This window comes from Callithrix jacchus, chromosome 12 (assembly GCF_049354715.1).
Source record: "Callithrix jacchus isolate 240 chromosome 12, calJac240_pri, whole genome shotgun sequence".
Taxonomy (NCBI): Eukaryota; Metazoa; Chordata; class Mammalia; order Primates; family Cebidae; genus Callithrix; species Callithrix jacchus.
In genome coordinates this window covers 76,106,588-76,129,007 of record NC_133513.1, presented here as the reverse complement: position 1 = coordinate 76,129,007, position 22,420 = coordinate 76,106,588, and the positions used below count along the sequence as shown (strand labels likewise).

The 22,420-nt window shown below is 36.6% G+C and overlaps 1 protein-coding gene across 9 annotated transcripts in view; it reads right to left on the bottom strand.

Moving 5' to 3' along the window:
* PCDH15 (protocadherin related 15) overlaps positions 1-22,420 on the bottom strand; it is a 1,854,109-nt gene that overhangs the window by 381,203 nt on the left and 1,450,486 nt on the right. For all 9 annotated transcript variants that reach the window (XM_054243050.2, XM_054243053.2, XM_054243049.2 and 6 more), the window contains one exon: positions 17,526-17,638. In XM_054243050.2, coding sequence (XP_054099025.2) covers positions 17,526-17,638 — 113 coding nt within the window. The remainder of the gene's footprint in view (positions 1-17,525; positions 17,639-22,420) is intronic.

The following is a 22,420-nucleotide window of genomic DNA, read 5'->3' as shown; positions in this document are numbered from 1 at the left end:
ATCGCCACACCGTCTTCCACAATGGTTGAACTAATTTACACTCCCACCAACAGTGTAAAAGTGTTCCTTTTTCTCCACATCCTCTCCAGCATCTGTTGTCTCCAGATTTTTTAATGATCGCCATTCTAACTGGTGTGAGATGGTATCTCAATGTGGTTTTGATTTGCATCTCTCTGATGACCAGTAACGATGAGCATTTTTTCATATGATTGTTGGCCTCATATATGTCTTCTTTCGTAAAGTGTCTGTTCATATCCTTTGCCCACTTTTGAATGGGCTTGTTTTTTTCCTGTAAATCTGTTTGAGTTCTTTGTAAATTCTGGATATCAGCCCTTTGTCAGATGGGTAAACTGCAAAAATTTTTTCCCATTCTGTTGGTTGCCGATTCACACTAGAGACTGTTTCTTTTGCTGTGCAGAAGCTGTGGAGTTTCATTAGGTCCCATTTGTCTATTTTGGCTTTTGTTGCCAATGCTTTTGGTGTTTTGGTCATGAAGTCCTTGCCTACTCCTATGTCCTGGATGGTTTTGCCTAGATTTCCTTCTAGGGTTTTTATGGTGCCGGGTCTTATGTTTAAGTCTTTAATCCATCTGGAGTTAATTTTGGTGTAAGGTGTCAGGAAGGGGTCCAATTTCTGCTTTCTACACATGGCTAGCCAGTTTTCCCAACACCATTTGTTGAACAGGGAATCCTTTCCCCATTGCTTGTTTTTGTCAGGTTTATCAAAGATCGTATGGTTGTAGCTATGTTGTGTTGCCTCTGATGCCTCTGTTCTCTTCCATTGATCGATATCTCTGTTTTGGTACCAGTACCATGCTGTTTTGATTACTGTAGCCTTATAGTATAGTTTGAAATCCGGTAGTGTGATGCCCCCCGCTGTGTTCTTTTTGCTTAGAATTGACTTGGCTATGTGGGCTCTCTTTTGGTTCCATATGAAGTTCAGGGTGGTTTTTTCCAGTTCTGTGAAGAAAGTCAATGGTAGCTTGATGGGTATAGCATTGATTCTGTAAATTACTTTGGGCAGTATAGCCATTTTCATGATATTAATTCTTCCTAACCATGAACACGGAATGTTTCTCCATCTGTTTGTGTCCTCTCTGATTGCATTGAGCAGTGGTTTGTAGTTTTCCCTGAAGAGGTCCCTTACTTTCCTTGTGAGTTGTATTCCAAGGTATTTTATTCTTTTTGTAGCAATTGTGAATGGCAGTTCATTCTTGATTTGGCTCTCTTTAAGTCTGTTATTGGTGTAGAGGAAGGCTTGTGATTTTTGCACATTGATTTTATATCCTGAGACTTTACTGAAGTTGCTTATCAGTTTCAGGAGTTTTTGGGCTGAGGCGATGGGGTCTTCTAGGTATATTATCATGTTGTCTGCAAATAGAGACAATTTGGCTTCCACCTTTCCTATTTGAATACCCTTTATTTCTTTTTCTTGCCTGATTGCTCTGGCTAGAACTTCCAGTACTATATTGAATAGGAGTGGTGAGAGAGGGCATCCTTGTCTAGTACCAGATTTCAAAGGGAATGCTTCCAGTTTTTGCCCATTCAGTATGATATTGGCTGTTAGTTTGTCATAAATAGCTTTTATTACTTTGAGATATGTTCCATTGATACCGAATTTATTGAGGGTTTTTAGCATAAAGGGCTGTTGAATGTTGTCAAATGCCTTCTCTGCATCAATTGAGATAATCATGTGGTTTTTGTTTTTGGTTCTGTTTATGTGGTGAATTATGTTGATAGACTTGCGTATGTTGAAGCAGCCTTGCATCCCCGGGATGAATCCTACGTGATCATGATGAATAAGTTTTTTGATTTGCTGTTGCAATCGGCTTGCCAATATTTTATTGAAGATTTTTGCATCTATGTTCATCATGGATATTGGCCTGAAGTTTTCTTTTCTTGTTGGGTCTCTGCCGGATTTTGGTATCAGGATGATATTTGCCTCATGGAATGATTTGGGTAGGATTCCTTCTTTTTGGATTATTTGGAATAGTTTCAGAAGAAATGGTACCAGCTCCTCTTTGTGTGTCTGGTAGAATTTGGCTGTGAACCCGTCTGGACCTGGGCTTTTTTTGTGTGGTAGGCTCTTAATTGCTGCCTCGACTTCTGCCCTTGTTATTGGTCTATTCATAGTTTCAGCTTCCTCCTGGTTTAGGCTTGGGAGGACACAGGAGTCCAGGAATTTATCCATTTCTTCCAGGTTTACTAGTTTATGTGCATAGAGTTGTTTGTAATATTCTCGGATGATGGTTTGAATTTCTGTGGAATCTGTGGTGATTTCCCCTTTATCATTTTTTATTGCATCTATTTGGTTGTTCTCTCTTTTCTTTTTAATCAATCTGGCTAGTGGTCTATTTTTTTGATCTTTTCAAAAAACCAGCTCTTGGATTTAGTGATTTTTTGGAGGGTTTTTCGTGTCTCAATCTCCTTCAGTTCAGCTCTGATCTTAGTTATTTCTTGTCTTCTGCTGGGTTTTGAGTTTTTTTGATTTTGCTCCTCTAGCTCTTTCAATTTTGAGGATAGGGTGTCAATTTTGGATCTCTCCATTCTTCTCATATGGGCACTTATTGCTATATACTTTCCTCTAGAGACTGCTTTAAATGTGTCCCAGAGATTCTGGCATGTTGTGTCTTCATTCTCATTGGTTTTGAAGAACTTCTTTATTTCTGCCTTCATTTCATTGTTTACCCAGTCAACATTCAGGAACCAGTTGTTCAGTTTCCATGAAGCTGTGCGGTTCTGGGTCGGTTTCTGAATTCTGAGTTCTAACTTGATTGCACTATGGTCTGAGAGGCTGTTTGTTATTATTTCAGTTGTTTTGCATTTGCTGAGCAGTGCTTTACTTCCAATTATGTGGTCAATTTTAGAGTAGGTGTGATGTGGTGCTGAGAAGAATGTATATTCTGTGGATTTGGGGTGGAGAGTTCTGTAAATGTCTATCAGGTTTGCTTGCTCCAGGTCTGAGTTCAAGCCCTGGATATCCTTGTTGATTTTCTGTCTGGTTGATCTGTCTAATATTGACAGTGACGTGTTAAAGTCTCCCACTATTATTGTGCGGGAGTCTAAGTCTCTTTGTAAGTCGTTAAGAACTTGCCTTATGTATCTGGGTGCTCCTGTATTGGGTCCATATATGTTTAGGATCGTTAGCTCTTCTTTTTGTATTGATCCTTTTACCATTATGTAATGGCCTTCTTTGTCTCTTTTGATCTTTGTTGCTTTAAAGTCTATTTTATCAGAGATGAGGATTGCAACTCCTGCTTTCTTTTGCTCTCCATTTGCTTGGTAAATCTTCCTCCATCCCTTTATTTTGAGCCTTTGTGTATCCTTGCATGTGAGATGGGTTTCCTGGATACAGCACACTGCTGGGTATTTGCTTTTTATGCAATTTGCCAGTCTGTGTCTTTTGATTGGTGCATTTAGTCCATTTACATTTAGGGTTAATATTGTTATGTGTGAATTTGATACTGCCATTTTGATGCTAGCTGGCTGTTTTGCCCGTTAGTTGTTGTAGATACTTCATTATGTTGATGCTCTTTAGCATTTAGTGTGATTTTGGAATGGCTGGTACTGGTTGTTCCTTTCTATGTGTAGTGCCTCTTTCAGGAGCTCTTGTAAAGCAGGGCTGGTGGTGACAAAATCTCTGAGTGCTTTCTTGTTCACAAAGGATTTTATTTTTCCTTCACTTCTGAAGCTCAGTTTGGCTGGATATGAAATTCTGGGTTGAAAGTTCTTTTCTTTAAGGATGTTGAATATTGGCCCCCACTCTCTTCTGGCTTGTAGTGTTTCTGCCGAGAGATCTGCTGTGAGTCTGATGGGCTTCCCTTTGTGGGTGACCCGACCTTTCTCTCTGGCTGCCCTTAGTATTTTCTCCTTTATTTCAACCTTGTTGAATCTGACAATTATGTGCCTTGGGGTTGCTCTTCTTGCGGAATATCTCTGTGGTGTTCTCTGTATTTCCTGCATTTGAGTGTTGGCCTGTCTTGCTAGGTGGGGGAAATTTTCCTGGATGATGTCCTGAAGAGTATTTTCCAGCTTGGATTCATTCTCTTCATCACATTCTGGTATGCCTATCAAACGTAGGTTAGGTCTCTTCACATAGTCCCACATTTCTTGGAGACTTTGTTCATTCCTTTTTGCGCTTTTTTCTCTGATCTTGGTTTCTCGTTTTATTTCATTGAGTTTATCCTCGACCTCTGATATTCTTTCTTCTGCTTGGTCAATTCGGCTATTGAAACTTGTGCATGTTTCGCGAAGTTCTCGTATTGTGTTTTTCAGCTCCTTTGGTTCATTCATATTCCTCTCTAAGGTATTCTTGTTATCATTTCCTCAAGTCTTTTTTCAAATCTTTTTTCAAGGTTCTTAGTTTCTTTACGTTGATTTAAAACATGTTCTTTTAGCTCACAAAAGTTTCTCATTATTCACCTTCTGAAGTCTAATTCCGTTATTTCATCACAGTCATTCTCCGTCCAGCTTTGTTCCCTTGCTGGTGAGGAGTTTTGGTCCTTTCTAGGTGGCGAGGTGTTCTGGTTTCGGGTGTTTTCCTCCTTTTTGCGTTGGTTTCTTCCCATCTTTGTGGATTTATCCACCTGTCGTCTGTGTAGTTACTGACTTTTTGATTGGATCTCTGAGTGGACACCCAGATTGTTGATGATGGAGTATTTCTGTTACTTGGTTTTCCTTCTACCAGTCTAGCCCCTTCACTGTACGACCGCTGAGGTCCACTCCAGGCCCTGCTTGTCTGAGGTGCACCTGTAGCAGCTGCGGAACAGCAAGGGATGCTACCAGTTTCTTTTTCTGCTATCTTTGTCCCAGGATGATGTCTGCCGAATGTCAGTCTTATGGATATAGAGGGGTCAGGGAGTTGCTTGTGGAGACAGTCTGTAGGAGCTCAAGTGCTGAGCTGTGAGCTCTGTTGTTCATTCAGGGCTGCTAGGCTGCTATGTTTAGTTCTGCTGCAACCTAACTCGTAAGAAAACCCCTTTTTTTTCCTCAAATGCTCTGTCTGGGGGGTGTTGGGGCTTTCCTTGTGAGTGTCCGCCTCACTGTCCTGCCCAGCTAGGAGGCAGTCTAGTCACTTTTTGCCTGCCGAGGCTCCGCCCTGCTGGTGTGTGTTTCGCCCTTTTCCTGCAGGCTCCGCCCTTCTGCTGTGGTCTTCGCCCTGTTGCCTCGGGCTAGGCCCTGCGGCGGAGTCTGTGTTGTACCTGGTTGCCTCGGCAGTGGCAGGCTGCGTCAGCAATGGGGCGTGTACCTCAGTAGGGGCTGATTGCCTTGGTGATGGCTGACGCCCCTACCCCGCGGAGCTGCACTTTAAAAAAAAACCTATTCACCGGGAGCGTTTGGAATCGCCGTTTTGTTTGTCGCACTGTGCTCCCCCAAAGGCTGAGTCCCTGGGATTTCCTGGGCTGGGTCACAGTTCAAGACCCATTCAGTCTCAAGTTCAGCCCTCTCGGGTCTTAGTTTGCCGGTTCAACAGGGCACCCGTAACAGTGCGCTTTTGTATGGAGTGCCGGAGCCGCACCGGCTGCCGGCTACGCCAGCGGAGACCTCTGCCTGGCGTCCCGCGTCTCTTTTATACCTGGGAATTTCCCCGTTCTGTGGGCAACTAAGATCCGTCTGGAAATGCTTCCCCGACTTACCCTCTCCGTGCGTCCAGCGAGAGCTTCCTGTATTTTTATTTTGAAATCAAATTGTTTATAAAAGTCTCAAATATTCCTTTAGCAGACAATACACTGCTGTTGAGTTTCTTCACAGCTGACAAGTATATGTTTGTGGAACATATAATTCCTGAGTTGGTCACAGTGAAGAAAAGGAGAAGGGATCATAAAACTCTTAAGGGTCTGATTAAAAACATCAACATTTAATCCAATTATAAAATGTTCCAAAAAAGAAAGATAAAACAAATCTATGATATTAAAACCCTGTAGTGGAAGTTTGTGGTTGTGATAGGTGGGGGCAAGGTGGTTATCGACTAGGAGGAGGTGTGGGGCATATGAGATGTTTGTAGTACATTTTTTAACAAAAATAAATCTTTTTGTTAGCTACATTATTAACTTCACTTTGTGAAAACTCATCAAGATATACACTATTCTGTATGTCAGTAGCCTGTGAACATTTCAATTAAAATGTTACTGTGAAAAAAAAGCGATGAACTTGCTCCCAAGAAAGTATACATAGACTATCCCTCCCTGTCCTGTCACAGTAAAGTAGAATACACTCACTCTAATCCAAGTGGTAATTTAATAAAGGCTGTTCTAGGAAGTGACATGGAAAACCAATATTAAGATACATGAGCATGAAAGGTGTTCCCCTCTTCAACCATATGTGTTCATTAAAGATAGACTCTAAAAGTAGACTTGGCCTTTTGTACTTTCCCACTAGTGTTTTCCAAAGCCCTGCTTCTTATTTGCTGCCTTAAAATCATCTAAGGTAATTGTTAAGGCAGATTCCTGGGGGCTCAACCAAAATATCTGACATGTATTACTATATTGCTTACTTGTTTTCTTTATTATTTATCACATCTTCCTAAGTTTTTAAGTAATTTTAATATATGATTTGCTCTTAAAATTTAGCCTACTGAAAACCACATGGAAATATTGATTCTGTGGGGATATATCCCTGACATGTGCCTTTCCAAAATGAATACATGCTATGGACCTGATATGTAGAATCAGCAGTCCTTTGGGATCAGCTGGATCAGGCATTTTAGCTTCTCTCACACAGGCTTGTAGGTAGCTGTTACACTAAAAAAGCAGAGGGTGAGCAGCAGAAGCCAACTCTGCTCTAGCATCTTATGTAAGTGATTGCCACTTTTTCACTTTCAGCAAAGTTTCTTAATTTGGACTCCATTCTGCTGGAAACGGAATAGAGGAAGCTGGTTTATGTAAGGGAATTCTCTCCGTAGGATCCTGCAGCTCACTGAAGGTCTACAAGGACAGTGGGTCCAAAGCAACAGTAAATGGACACAGATTAACTTCCTTAGTGTGTGTGTGTATGTGTGTGTGTGTGTGTGTGTCTGTGTGTCTAAAATGTCTTAGGGAGAAATGACTGTAAAAATCCTGTGCTCCATGAATCAATGATCATATTATCAACTAGTTAAAACTTACTAGGGTTTCTGCCGTTAAAAGTAATGACAAACCCTGCAACTATGTTTGTATCATCCTAATATAAATAAGAATAACCCACTGATTCTTGACCCTGCTTATAAAGTTAACTGCCTTAAAACCTACAGGAGACTCCTTTATTTCAAATGTAATACTTTAAAAATTAAAGGATTATAAACAGTTTGACTGTAAGCCAATTTATTACCATTACTAAACATATTAAAAAACTTATAAATAAATTTAAAAACCTATAAACTTCATGGGATAAAATACAAATAACTGTTGTATGCTGTACAGTTTTTTCTTTGTAAGATTATACAGCAAAAAAGTATATTCTTGGTTGGAAATAAATGAGTTATTTTAATGACAAAAAGGAAAAGATAACTTCACTAGATAGTATATAAGCACATGCTTAAAAAAGCTTAAATATTTAAAAATGAAATAATACTAATACATTTCACATCTAGGAAATGTTTTTAATAAATGAAATACTTTCTGGGACCGGGCATGGTGGGTCACGTTTGTAATCCCAGCACTTTGGGAAGCTGAGGTGGGTGGATCACAACAAGGTCAGGAGATTGAGATTATCCTGGCCAACATGGTGAAAACTTGTCTCTAATAAAATATAAAAAAAATAGCCAGGTGTGATAGTGCATGCCTGTATTCCCAGCTACCTGGGAGGCTGAGGCAGGGGAATAGGTTGAACTTGGGAGGTAGAGGATGCAGTGAGCCAAGATCACACCACTGCATGCCAGACTGGCCACAGAGCAAGACTCCGTCTCAAAAAAAAAAAAAAAGAAATACTTTCTGTCTTTGCTTCAAGAATATACCCATTTTGTTTATAATTTATTGCAATGAAAACATGAATCCTCAAAGCTCTTGTATAACTTTCAATAATAAAAGTCTTTCTTTTTGTTTATAGTGTAAGATATAAATTATAAATTGACACTGGAACGACTGAAGGAAAGTTGAATGATTTAAAGAAAAACAACCCTGCCACTCTGAGAAGACCACAGCTTCTGAAAACTCACTTATCACCAACATGTTGAGCTATTTGGCTGGTGTTTGGAACACAAGAATAATTTTGGGTATAAACAGCAAGGTCAGCCAGATATGAAATTATGATAGTGATAAAGGGGTAAAATTAATTCCTGTGAATCTTCCAACTTATTTTTATTTTTCTAAGTTTTATCCTGTCTTTTGCCTCCCCAACCAGCAAAGCCATCTTATCCTACACTGGGTTCTGACCCCATTCCTAGTTTTCTCTCAACCAGGAGAAAACCCCACTAAAGTACCATCAATGAATTAGTCAGCTAGAATAATGTATTTTGCAATAAGCAAATTAAAAAAATCAACATAAAAATATTATCTCTAAATGGGTTATTTTTCAGAGCCTAGAAGGTAGTGAGGGTGAGAGGTCAATGTTTCTCCACCTTCCAGACTGTTCTTGAGATTAAAAAATAATACAGTTTTAGCCTACAAGGTTTTCAGTATGCTTTTTCATTGTTATATTTCTATGGAACCAAGAAACCTATGAAGAATGATTACTTGGGAACATACGTGTGGAGTGCTAAGGATGTTTATGTGTGTGGGGATTGCAGAGTGGGGAGACCTGGCAAGAGGTCAGAAAGTGCTTTTCCTCTGAACACTTTACAATGTTTGGACTTGCTGTTGTACTCTTACAATGACCTTTGCAGACAAGAAGGCCTTGGGAAAAACCAAGGTACTGTGATGAGAATGGATAAATTGCCTTTCTTCTTCCAATAAGTTACAGATCACCCTGTGAGGAAGAAAAAAGGCCAAGTAAAGTGTCACCTCTGTGTGTCTTCGGTCAGCTAACTGCTACGTTCTATTGCTTTTCTGACTAACCCTGCTGCATGAATAACAGTGAGACAAGAGGACATCATACTTACTTTCCTTCTATTAGCTTCCATAATTGGCATAATAGTTAATTAATTTAGGCCAGTACTTATAATTTTTTAAGAGACAAACAAGTGGAAAATAAAAAGACAGAGTGTTCTTTCTGAAGAAACCCAAATATTCTTTTTGTGTTTTGGCATTATACATTCTTTCCTAGGCATGGTTGTGTGGCTCTTCAGCAATATTTTTCTTTGATTTAACTCATAAGGACAAAAATTAAAAAAATGATTTTTAGATTGACTTCTTTTGGACCTTCTACCTCCTCTGTGATGCATTTCAGAATGACATTCAAGTCCAATTGTTGCCGTTCTCATAATGTGTTGCTGGGTATAAAATCAAGCACTTTGTGGAGAAACTCTCTCCTGGGAGGTCCTGTAAAGCCATACACTGCGGCCAAAAACCTGAAGGATACTCTTAGCTGCCTTCTCTGGTGTTTGATCCCTTAATTCTATCCAAGTGCATCACTTTATACTTAGGCAGATTCAATTTCATATTCTACCTCTGAGCTCATTTATTTAATCTGTTACAGTTAAGGTTAAACAGATACAGTCGTTTCTCTTAACCATTCCTTCTTATTTAGGGATATGCTCAAATTTCCTAATTATAAGCATTAGTGATCTTATATAGAGAGCCTCATAAAATGTAGTCTTCTCCCAAATTCTTCCTGGCCCTCTGTTTTTAACCCACTGGATATCATCCCCTTCTGTTATTTGGATGCTCTGACACATTATAACAAAGCAAAATACGTTTTATCTGGCAATCTGCTAAGTTTAAAACTAGGGGAATACAAAATCAAAATAAAAGATGAATACCTGTCAGTATATCAAAAGTCAATTGATTTCAGAAACTGCAATATTTATTTGGAAATTCAAGAAAAGATTGCTATTTTATTACTAATAACAAGTAATGCCTAAAATTTTTGTGGGTTGATTTTCTCTAAAATGTATAAGCGATATTTACTTCGCCTTTCCTTAGAGAACTGTCTATGGGGGTAGAAAAGATAAACTTACTATATTACTGACTAACCTATTGAACTGACATGTGGTGTGCAATGGACTTAATATTTACATCTCTCCAAATTCATGTTGAAATCCTAATCTCCAATTTAATGCAATTAGGAGAGGTGATTAGGTCATGAGAATAGACCTCTCATAAAAGTAATTCGTGTCCTTATAGAAGGTACCCCAGAAAGCTCTCTCACCCTCCCTCCACCAAGTGAAGATGCAAACAGAAGTTGGCAGTCTGCAACCCAGAATCTAGACCTAACTAGAACCTGACCATATTGATCATGGACTTCCAGCCCTCAGAAGAGTGAGAACTATATTTCTGTTGTTTATAAGCCACCCAGTCATTCGTACTTTGTTAGAGTGGCCTGAACTGACTAGTACATGTGTGTGTGTCTCATTCTTACTATAAGAATAGGAATATATAGCTAGAATATTTCCAAATATAGAAGATATGTCATTTGTAGCATTTGTCTTCCTTCTTGCAGTTTGGCAATAGCAGCCCTGATGTTTATTCTCTTGTCCTGACTGCATCACTGACAGCCCCTGTTCACTTAATTAAGGGAGTGCTTAATCCTTTTCCTCTCTTTTTTTCTCTCTCTCTCCTTTTTTGTAAACTGATGATATACACCTTAGAATAGAAAGAATAGTAACTTATATTTCACATCTCCATAACAGATTTAACTAATTTATTAGCTTTTTCATTTTCACAATAGGTTCCACCCTTTTCATTTTGAGAACCAATGACTGATGATCTGTGACTTGCTACTCTGCTTGCTTAGACACCTGTGATCTTTCAACTTGACAAAGTCTTTGTGGAAAATTCAGGTAGGGGGCAAATTGTAAATTGGCTTGAAGGCAATATGCAGCAGCATGATCTATTTTTTGTTGTCGTTTTAGTGATACGCTGTTGGCAGTGTGAAAAGATGGATAAGATGCATGGAAATGAACCTGTGGTTTTACACACTTCTTGTATAAGATGATGGGCCAAGAGAATATGAACTAAAGAATTGCAGTAGATGAGCAGAGTTGGCATATTCAAAAGAATTTCAAAGGTATTGAGAAGGAATTCTATGAGTGACTGGGTGGGAACATATAAGAGCAGAGAACAGTGAGGAAGCAGAAGGGCCTAGCATGGGTGGGCGGCCAACTGAAATATGAGTAACTGAAAAAAGAGTATCAAAAGTAGAAGGCTTGTAATTCTTAAATGATGTGTATAGTTTGCTATATTTTTAATTTGTCACAAGTAAATAAAAGTAGGAATAGTTATTCAACCAATAACTGAAAAGATGGCTGCAGACATCCAAAGGAAAATACATCTAAATGCATAATGTCCCTATTCGTGATTTCCTTGAGGCAGAGCTTTTTTTAAATACATTTCTGTCTCCTTGGTGCCAAGCAAAATATCAGGCACCTAAGAAGCACTTATCAAGGATTAGACAAATCAAAAATTAGCAAATCCCATATGCTTTAAAATAACTGAATCAGGGTTTTCTGTTAAATTTCTATGAAGTGAAATATAATTTCTATCACTATTCAAATAGTGACTAAACATTTTCTAGAATTGTGGCATTAGTGACTCATGTAGGGGTAGGGGTGGCAGTAGCTGTCCTCTTAGCCCTCAATCATTTCTCAAATGCAGTTTTCCTGTATCTCTCAAAATACTAAAGGACGGTGCCATGCCAGAGCATCAGACACGTCAGCATTAGAGTCATGATCACTAGTTTCAATTCCCTGTCCCATTCTCTATGGTAAATATGTAACTCTTCTTTAGAAGAAACACATTTTTTGATGCAGTCATAAACAGCTTTACTTGTAACATAACAAAGGTCTGCTCTTTTGTCTAGGGACTGAATTTATATGGACATTTATTTGCCACATTTGCGTTTTTTTGCTGGACAAAGATGCAAGATCAAATACATACACATTCAAATGTACATATTTAGATAGAGTGAAGGTATAGGTACATAAATTCAGCAGTTTGAAAAGAGTTATTGTGCCACGGAGAAAATTATTCCAACAAATGTTTATCTAGTAGCTTCCATGTGTTGTATACAGGTAGGTGTAGAGGCACAGGTTGCAGTATAAATAAATGTATCTCAAGCTGTCCTCCGGTAGAAGTTGGGAGAAAATAAACAGGTATATTCAATAGAGTAACTGGAGCCACTACAGGAGCCAACATGCTGCAAAAAGCAGCTTCTTACCAGTGGCTATGGCTTTCTTCTTAATTAAAATCTCCTTAAGGTGATAAGCAACTTCAGCAAGGTCTCAGGACACAAAATCAATGTGCAAAAATCACAAGCATTCCTATATACCAATAATAGAGAGCCAAATCATGACTGAACTCCCATTCACAACTACTACAAAGAGAATAAAATATCTAGGAATACAAGTTACAAGAGATGTGAAGGATCTCTTCAAGGAGAACTACAAATCACCACCCAAAGAAATGAGAAAGGACACTAACAAATGGAAAAACATTCTGTACTCATGGATAGGTAGAATCAGTATCCTAAAAATGGTCATACTGCCCAAAGTAATTTATAGATTCAATGCTATCCCATCAAACTACCTTTGATTTTCTTCACAGAATTAGGAGAAAAACTATTTTTAATTTCATATGGAACCAAAAAAAGAGCCTATATAGCCAAGACAATCCTAAGCAAACAGAACAAAGCTGGAAGCATCATGCTACCTGACTTCAAACTATACTACAAGGCTACAGTAACAAAAAGAGCATGGCACTGGTACCAAAGCAGATATATAGACCAACGGAACAGAACAGAGGCCTAAGAAATAACACCACACATCTAGAACCAACTGATCTTTGACAAACCTGACCAAAAAAGCAATGGGGAAAGGATTCTCTATTTAATAAATGATGCTGGGAAAACTGGCTAGCTATATGCAGAAAACTAAAACTGGACCCCTTCCTTACACCTTATACAAAAATTAACTCAAGATGGATTAAAGACTTAAATACATGACCTAAAACCATAAAAACCCTAGAAGAAAAACTTAGGCAATACCATTCAGGACATAGTTGTGGGCAAAGACTTCATGACCAAAATTGACCAAAAGCCAAAATTGACAAATGGGATCTAATTCAGCTAACGCGCTTCTGCACAGCAAAAGAAACTATCATCAGAGTGAACAGGCAACCTACAGAATGGGAAACAAATTCTGCAGTCTATCCATCCGACAAGGAGCTAACATGCAGAATCTACAAAGAGCTTAAATTTACAAGAAAAAGACAATACCATCAAAAAGTGGGTGAAGGATATGAACAGACACTTCTCAAAGGAAAACATTTATGCAGCCAATAAACATATGAAAAAAATGCTTATAATCATTGATCATTAGAGAAATGAAAAGCAAAACCACAGTGAGATACCATCTCACACCAGTTAGAGGGATGATCATTAAAAAGTCAGGAAACAACAGATGCTGGAGAGGATGTGGAGAAATATGAATGCTTTATACTGTTGGTGGAAGTGTAAATCAGTTCAGCCATTGTAGAGGACAGTAAAGCAATTTCTCAAGGATCTAGAACCAGAAATACCATTTGACCCAGCAATCCTATTACTACGTATATACTCAAAGGATTATAAATTATTCTACAATAAAGACACATGCACATGTATGTTTAGTGCAGCACTGTTCACAATGGCAAAGACATGGAACCAACCCAAATGTCCATCATTTATAGATGAATAAAGAAAATGTGGCACATATATACCATGGAATACTATGCAGCCATAAAGAAGGGATAATTCCTGTCCTTTTCAGGGACATGGAAACCATCATTCTCAGAAAACTAACACAAGAACAGAAATCCAAACACCACATGTTCTCATTAATAAGTGGGAGTTAAACAATGAGAACACATGGACACAGGGAGGGGAACATCACACACTGGGACTTGTTGCAGGGTTGTGAGCTAGGGGAGGGATAGCATTAGGACATTAGGAGAAATATCTAGTGTGGATAACAGGTTGATGGGTGAAGCAAACCACCATGGCATGTGCATACCTATGTAACAAACCAGCACGTTCTCCACATGTACCACAGAACTTAAAGTATGATTCAAAAATAAAAAAGGAAAAATACCCTGAATCAACAGTTTGAATTAGACTGTTGACAAGATGAGGGAAGAATGATTCAGGAAGAGGGACAGTATCCCTAAATGCCTTGATATCAGAAAGAGCATGGTCAGTTTAGAGGACTGGAAGCAGTTTAGTGCTTTTGGAATGGAGGGTGTGCAAGGTATCTGGTGAGAGCTCAGGTTAATGAGCTCATGAGTAGAAAGGAAAAGAATTTAAAAGGCAGCATGCTAGACAGAATAAGTAGGTCAGCGAGTAACAACATGAAAATCAGAGGAAACATGAAATAATGATGTTTCTAATTTCATTATGATCTTTGCTCTTCGTTGTTAATTAAGGGGATTTAGATTAAAAATTTCAATTGTTCTTTGAAGAACTGAGAGATAGTGAATTATTCATTATTTAGCCATTTAATTGGTCTTAATAATTAATGACTAGTAGCTTTTTGTTAGATGCCTGAACTATATCTACTAATAACACTTTAAAAAATACTTCACTTATAATAATGAAAGTGAATTTTATGGACTTTGTAATACATGGTCCACACATGAATTAATTCACTCTTACCAACGTCTGAAATGTGCTCTCATATTTCTACATCATAGATGGCTTTTGCTTTATGAGTGTAGTGAACAAATAACTTATCCAAACTGGGACATTTAAAAGAGTAAGAGAGGTATTATAAATAATTACACAAACACAACAGACACAAACTGTTGTTTATGTTTTGGTTTACCCGGGACAGAACCAAATCTATGACTCTTGTTCACAGTGTATATCACATTTTAAAGTATGCTTAAAGGATTACAATTACATACAATTTAGGATAGTGTTTTGGAATGTAAAAATCTTTTTCAAAGGTATATATTTTAATCATTTCGTATTCTAAAGTTTGTGAACTATTCCACTTTGTCTTCCAAGTTTCACCTTTGCATTTTTATCTGTCGGCATATTGACTAAATCACTGGGAGAAATAGAGGGAAAAAAATGAACATGATAAATCTCTAATTCATGGCACACACCAGCTGCTAAATACACACATAGCTTTTTAAAAGCAGAATTCATCTTCAAAATGTAAGATTCTTCATTTTATTTTTTCCGAGATTCCAAAACATAAATTGGGATCTGTCCAACAAAAACTTTTAGGGACAATGAAAAAATGAAGTATTATTAAAGTAAAATAAAAGTGAGAGAGAAGTTGAAAGACTTACTATGTAAGAGAACTGCCAGATTGCAGCATTTCAATGGTTCCCTGTACAATATCACAATATTCACTTATTATTCAAGCAGGTGACACATTATTACAGATTGATACCTTTACTTATTATGCCCTTGACTGCATACAAAACACAGTAATTTGAATCTAATGTCAGTTAAAACTTCCATTAATTAAAAAAAGTGTTATTAAAACAAAAAAAATCAGTGGCCAGTTCTAATTGATTTTTTCCTATAATTGATGGACTGCATTACACTGTACCCAGGTACAGCAGGACAGCTGAATTTGATAATAAAGGAAAATAATTGACTTTTTGTTTCATATGTGGCAGTCTGGAAGAAGTGTTTTGTCAAATCTCTTAATTTCCATAGAAAGCAGCACCACAGACTCCAGGTAGATGCACAATAGAAAATCAACACACATTTTGGAATTTTATATACTCCCATAATAATTAACATAAAACAGTCAATGTAAGAAGATGAATCTTATACATGGCCATTTAATATAATTGGTTAAAGTGGTGGTTTTTCCTCTTGTTGAATAACTTCCAAACCCTTACTGAATGAAATCCCAGGAAACTGCAGTCATTCATCAGGCTCTCCATGGTCTGGCTCTATACTTTCATTTCCCTGTTAACTGCTTGCAGCCTGTGCGTTACGCCTCCAGGCTTTTACTTCTGCACCTCCTTATGTTCAAACATATTTCCCACTTTAAGTCATTGGCCATACTCTTTCAATCCAGCAACATTTAAGTTGGGATGATCTCCAGAAAACCTTCCCTGAGTCTCCAGATTAATTTAAATGTCCCTATTCTGTGTGTCATTACCACTTTTACCTGTCTTCCTCTTAGCATTTCACGTATCATGTCTGATGTATTTGTTTATATGACTGTTGCCCTTTCTAGTCTGTAAGTTTTTTCAAGGACAAGGATAACTGAATAAGTACACATTCTGTACTAAGGACATCTCTTTTAATTTGAGCTAAAATTAAAGGCATGTATACATAATATTGTTTGCAGTTGGATTTACATATAGTTAAAACAGGCAACCAATTCCAGCATCTGTATATTTGTAAAGTGAAAAGAGCATGGCTTTAGCGTACATAGAACTAATATTTGAATCTCAACTCTGCCCCTTATTAGTAATGGAACTCTAAGGTAACCACTTACCTTATCTGAACTTTAGTTTCTGTATTTTATACAAATAAGAATATCAGTAAAATTGTGGTGACAATTCAATGAAAATGTACATAAACCAGCTTAAGCAATGTTCATTCTCAGTAAGCTTCCTTACCTTACTTCAATTTCCTTTAATATGTTTACATTTTTCAAAAGGTAAGTAAAATACCATTGTGATGCGTTTCTAGTACCTTCTTTTGCATTTAAATATGATAAAGTTATGCATTATACACAAAACTTGTGCTGAATTTTGCTTTTGTCTTTTCTTTTACTTACAATGCCTTTTCCCCTCATGTCTGCCTGGCAAATTCCTGTTTTTCTTTCATTGCTAAAATTAAATCTCAACTTCTCACTGAAGTCCATAGAAATTAATTAGAGGATCATCTGCATTTCTGCAGTATCTACTTAATTATTTTATTAAAATACATAGATATTATTAAACTAAAAATGAAATGCCAAAAAAGATTAACTTAGCTTCAAAATTATTTCAGGTCTAAGATCATATTTCAATGCACAGAAAATAATGAGATGTATATTGAAAGGATCTTTGGATAGGCAAGACCTTTTATTTTTATGTTGAAAAAATCAGCATTAAAAATACATTAAAATAAAATTAACAAAAATAAAACAAGATCAAAATAACAAGCACATTTTAGACATATTAACTGGTCATGTTTTTGTGGTAAAATGCTATTTTTTTTAGTAGAAAAATACATGTCAGAAGACATAATGAATTGGGTAGAACTGCATATATTAACAAAGGCATTTGTTACATATAAGAATATTTAGTATTTAACCCATAGTACTATAAACAGTTATTTTAGGGAAAAGCAATGCCACATATTAAAATTGGACTTCACTTGTTCTTTTTTTTAACAAAAAATTATTTGACTCCTGTCCACATTAATTTTAACTTTTATAACATAAAACTGCCTACAGCAGCCTCTACAGATTTATCTGATTAGTAGTTCATAAACACAAGGAAATAAGATATTAGCTTAATTTACCTTAATAACCAAATCAAATTTCTGGTGAAAGTCTCTGTTTACTGGCTCCAGGAGACTAAGTTCTGCTGTCCTAGGATGCATATGGAAAAATCTTGGGTAATCCTCAGGAGTCCCTGGAAGACATTGAGATTTCAGCACATAATTGAGAACAATAAGTAATATGTGTATCTGCTTTATCTATTTCCCTTCATTAACTGAGGAACAAAGTTACAATTTCATTAGTAAATTAAGTTTCAAAATTATGCAGTCCAGGGAAAGCAGACACAAATGTAGCATATAGTTATTAGCAATTAGCATATGAGTAAGAAAATGGAAAATTTTTGGATGATTTTTGAAAATTTTTATTAAAAAAGCATTTTAAGTAATTTGAAACTTTATCACATGAAAATAGATATTAAGTGGAGGGATCATAAATTGTAGCTTATGAAAAATTATTTTAAGGGTGCATAAATCTTAATTACAGCAGTATGGCCTTTCAACATATATTGTAATAAATTATTAGTGATTTGTATCAAATAGTGACATGCTTGGAAATTAATATGAACATATTTTGTTCCATATTTTATCTCTTAAGATTAATATCAAGCTAATTATATTAACCATAGTGAATGAAACATAGGTTCTAATGATACTCTAAATGTCTAGACAGGGTATTTATTTATTTATTTATTTATTCATTTATTTTTGAGATGGAGCCTCGCTGTGTCACCCAGGCTGGAGTACAGTGGCATGACCTCAGCTCGCTGCAACCTATGCCCGCCCCATTCAAGTGATTCTCCTGCCTCAGCCTCCTGAGTAGCTGGGATTATAGCCATGTGCCACCATGCCTGGCTAATTTTCTTATTTTTAATAGAGACGAGATTTGTTATTTTGGCCAGGCTGGTCTTGAACTCCAGACCTCTAGTGATACGCCCACCTCAGCCTCCGAAAGTGCTAGAATTACAGATGTAAGCCAACTTGCCCAGACAAGATGGTATTTCTTAATGTATTTTAATAATCCAAATACATTTCTTCATGAAGACATTTCTTCTAATTGTATCATCTTCCTTTGTGTACTACAACATTCTTTTCTCAAAGGGAAGAAAGAAGTCAAATCAGAAAACTGTATAGTATATACATTTGTAAAATTAATAATCATAAGAGTAAAATAAGAGCTTCCAATTATGAAAACCTACTTTGTACTGAATCCTTTATATAACTAATCATCAAAAACTCTGTAACCATTACATGTCACAGATGATGACTTGGGAAACTTGAGAGATTAAATGACTTATCTAAGTTAAAGAGAGAACCTAAAACAGAGATTTTATTAAACATCCAAGCTGCCAGATGTTAAAACACATCCAAAAATGGGCTTATTGCTACTACTTCTTAGCCTCAACTCTGAACAAGAAGGGGAATTCTACTGGGCATTAAATAAGGGGAAAAAAACAGAAACATATTTTATACCATTAACAGGCTGTAAAATTCACAAATAGTCAAAACTACAGATGAAATGTAATATACGATTAAAAGAGTTCTCTCTCCTAATAGGAGAGTCATACAGAAAATATTAAAGTTTTATACATTCTTCTTAGAAGATACATGAGTAAACCCCAAATAAAGAGGATATTCATGACAAATAAAAAAACAATGTAAGAATTAGTCATAGATGAAAACATGGATAAATTTTACTCTGAATGTGAGAGTGGGAAAACCTTTCCTAACTGCCTCAAAGTCAAGAAGTCATGAAGAAAAAGAGAGATAAGCGTAACTACACTGCACAATTGCTTGGTGAGACACAATAAAAAAAAACCACGAGTGACAAACTGGGAAAGTATTTGAAATTTACGTCGAGACAAAATGTTCATATCCCTAGTATATGTAGATTTATAAATTAGCTAAAAATAGGGCCAGTGAGGGATCTAAAACATTTGGGGCTGGCCTGCTTGATTAGTCACATCTGTAATCCTAGTATTTTGGGAGGCCAAGGCAGGCGATCACCTGAGGTCAGGACTTCAAGACCAGCCTCAACAACATGGTAAAACCCCGTCTGAACCAAAAAATACCAAAATTAGGGCGTGATGGTGCGTGCCTGTAGTCCCAGCTACTCAGGAGGCTGAGACAGGAGAATCACTTGAACCTGGGAGGCAGAGATTGCACTGAGCTGAGATTGTGCCACTGCACTCCAACCTGGGTGACAGAGCCAGACTCCATCTCAAAACAAAAAAACAAATGTTTGGGTCTCGAGGAAAAAAACCTTTAACAGAAACAGAAAAGCAAATAACTCTTGATCATAAACAAAGATGCTTATCTCTATAGATAAGAAGAAAACTACAAATTAATACTACATTAAGATTTAATTTGTCACTTAGATTAGGAATTGTCCCAGTTTGACACTGTACTCTGTTGGCGACCCTGCAGGAATATAGACACTTTGGACACAGGTGGCGTTAATAAGAGTGTTGTAAAATTTATTAAAGAGAGTATGGCAGAAGATATCAAAGTGATATTAATGTTTACTTTTCGACCATACATCCTCACAACTGGACATTTTCCCATTATAGTAATGGAAGATAAATGACCACTAAATATACATCAACAGTGGTCTGGCTAAATAAATGGTGATACATATTAAAGCACATGATAATTCAAATGTAATGATTTGCCTATTACTATGTAGTTATTTTCAGATATATTAAGTAATTTGGAAAGAAAGGCGATAGTATACCAACTTTTAAGAATAATAATACACATGCATATTTACAAAGGAATACATATACACATTAAAAAGTAAAAGATGGACAATAACACAAAAATGGTTACTTATGAGGAAGTGAGGGAATAAGTGAAGGGGATAGGCATTGAAGCTAAATTTCATTAACTATATCACAATTTTTAAATTTCAGAGCTACATAAATGTTATATATTATAAAACTAATTAAATTCAAAAACTGTTCTAAAAATAAAATAGAATAATTCAATCTAAATGTGCATTCAGTTGTCGGCATAAGCATGAACAAAAAGAACTATCCCAGATGAATTTTAAAGGTAGTACTGACATCACCTCCACCATATAATAGAGCTGAAGTACCACAGAAATTATGAAATACAAAAAGTTAAGCTATTTACAGCAATCATATTGGTAGCAGTGTTGTGATTCCAGGATAGTTATAGGACTGTTTTATAATAAATAAGTACATAAATTATGTGGCATTCTAATTCCACTTTTTTCAGTATTGAAAGCTGGATTCTTGACAGGTATTGATAAAGAGATAGAAATAAAAAATTAAAGAGGTAAAATAGAAGAACTAAAGTTTTTATTTTGAATTGGCAGTGAAAGTTTAAACTCAGGTTGTGGTTTATCTTAAGAAACAAAATTCATGCAACATAGCTCTGAATGCTGAAACAAATAACTAAAAATAATGGCCAACTTAGAAGCAATGAATATTTCTAATGTTCAGACAATGGCTTTGAAATATCATTTACCAATAAAAGCAGTTAAAATTTCTGAGAGAGATAGCTGATTTCAGGTCCAGGGCAGAAAATCAACAAATAGCTCGAAACACCTCCTCACACCTAGTGGCAAGAAATAATATCCAAACTACTAAACTGATGTGAAAGTTTTCAAGGGCCAAAAAGTGTTTTTTTGAGCTAAAGATAAGGCAATGTGAGCATCAATAGATACTATCAGTAATAATTTGAAACAGATCAAATATGTTTAAATTCCTAAGTTGGTGATAGTGTTGTAAAATAATATATTGATCACTTTCACAGGATACTAGAGAAATATTTTGAAAATTAGAAAATAAGAAAACATATCATGCTTTTTCCATATGACCTTAACATGGGGTAAACAAACAATTGATAACAAGCCTCATTAAGAAATGATTTCAACAAATATTTTAAGAAGATTAATAATGTCAGAGTGCCATCATTTTACAACCCTGCATAAATGAATGGATCATGGCAATGAGCACTAAATGCTGCTAGTATCACACAAAAGAGATAAAGCCAGCAATATACTTCTCAATAGAAGAATTAATTCAACATCATCTGCTATTGCCTGAGTTGTGCTCCTCACCCTCAACAATTTTATGTTAAAGCCATTACTCCCAATGTGAGTATTACAGCAAATAGACCCTTCTAAGAAGGTAATCAGACTATATGAATTTTTATGGGTGGGCTTTTAATATGATGGGACTGGTGTCTCTCTTTCTCTCTCTCTTTTCTTCTCTGTCTTTCCTCCCCTTCTCTCCAAGGGCACACAGAAAAAAGGCCATATACACAAGAAAGCAGCGACAAAAGCCAAAAACCAACCATGAAAGCACCTTGATCTCAGACCTCAGCATCCAGAACTGTGAGAAACACATTCCTATTGCTTAAGCTATTTAGTCTAGGGTGTTTTGTAATGGTAGCCCAAGCAGACTCTTGTATCATCTTGAAATAGTTTTGAGAAAACCAAACAAAGAAAAAAAAAAACAAAAAACGTTATTTGATTAAGCGTCAAAATATGTCGTTTGTAGGGACATGGATGAATCTGGAAAACATCATCCTCAGCAAACTGACACAAGAACAGAAAATGAAACACCGCATATTCTCACTCATAGGTGGGTGATGAAAAATGAGAACACATGGACACAGAAAGGGGAGTACTAAACACTGGGGTCTATTGGGGGGAAAAGGGGAGGGCCAGTGGGAGGGGGAGGTGGGGAGGGATAGCCTGGGGAGAAATGCCAAATGTGGGTGAAGGGGAGAAGAAAAGCAAAGCACACTGCCATGTGTGTACCTACGCAACGGTCTTGCATGCTCTGCTCATGTACCCCAAAACCTATAATCCAATAAAAAATTAAAAAAAAAAAAAAAAAAAAAAAAAAAAGAAAATACACGAGGCAGAGTAACATGTAAAATTAAAC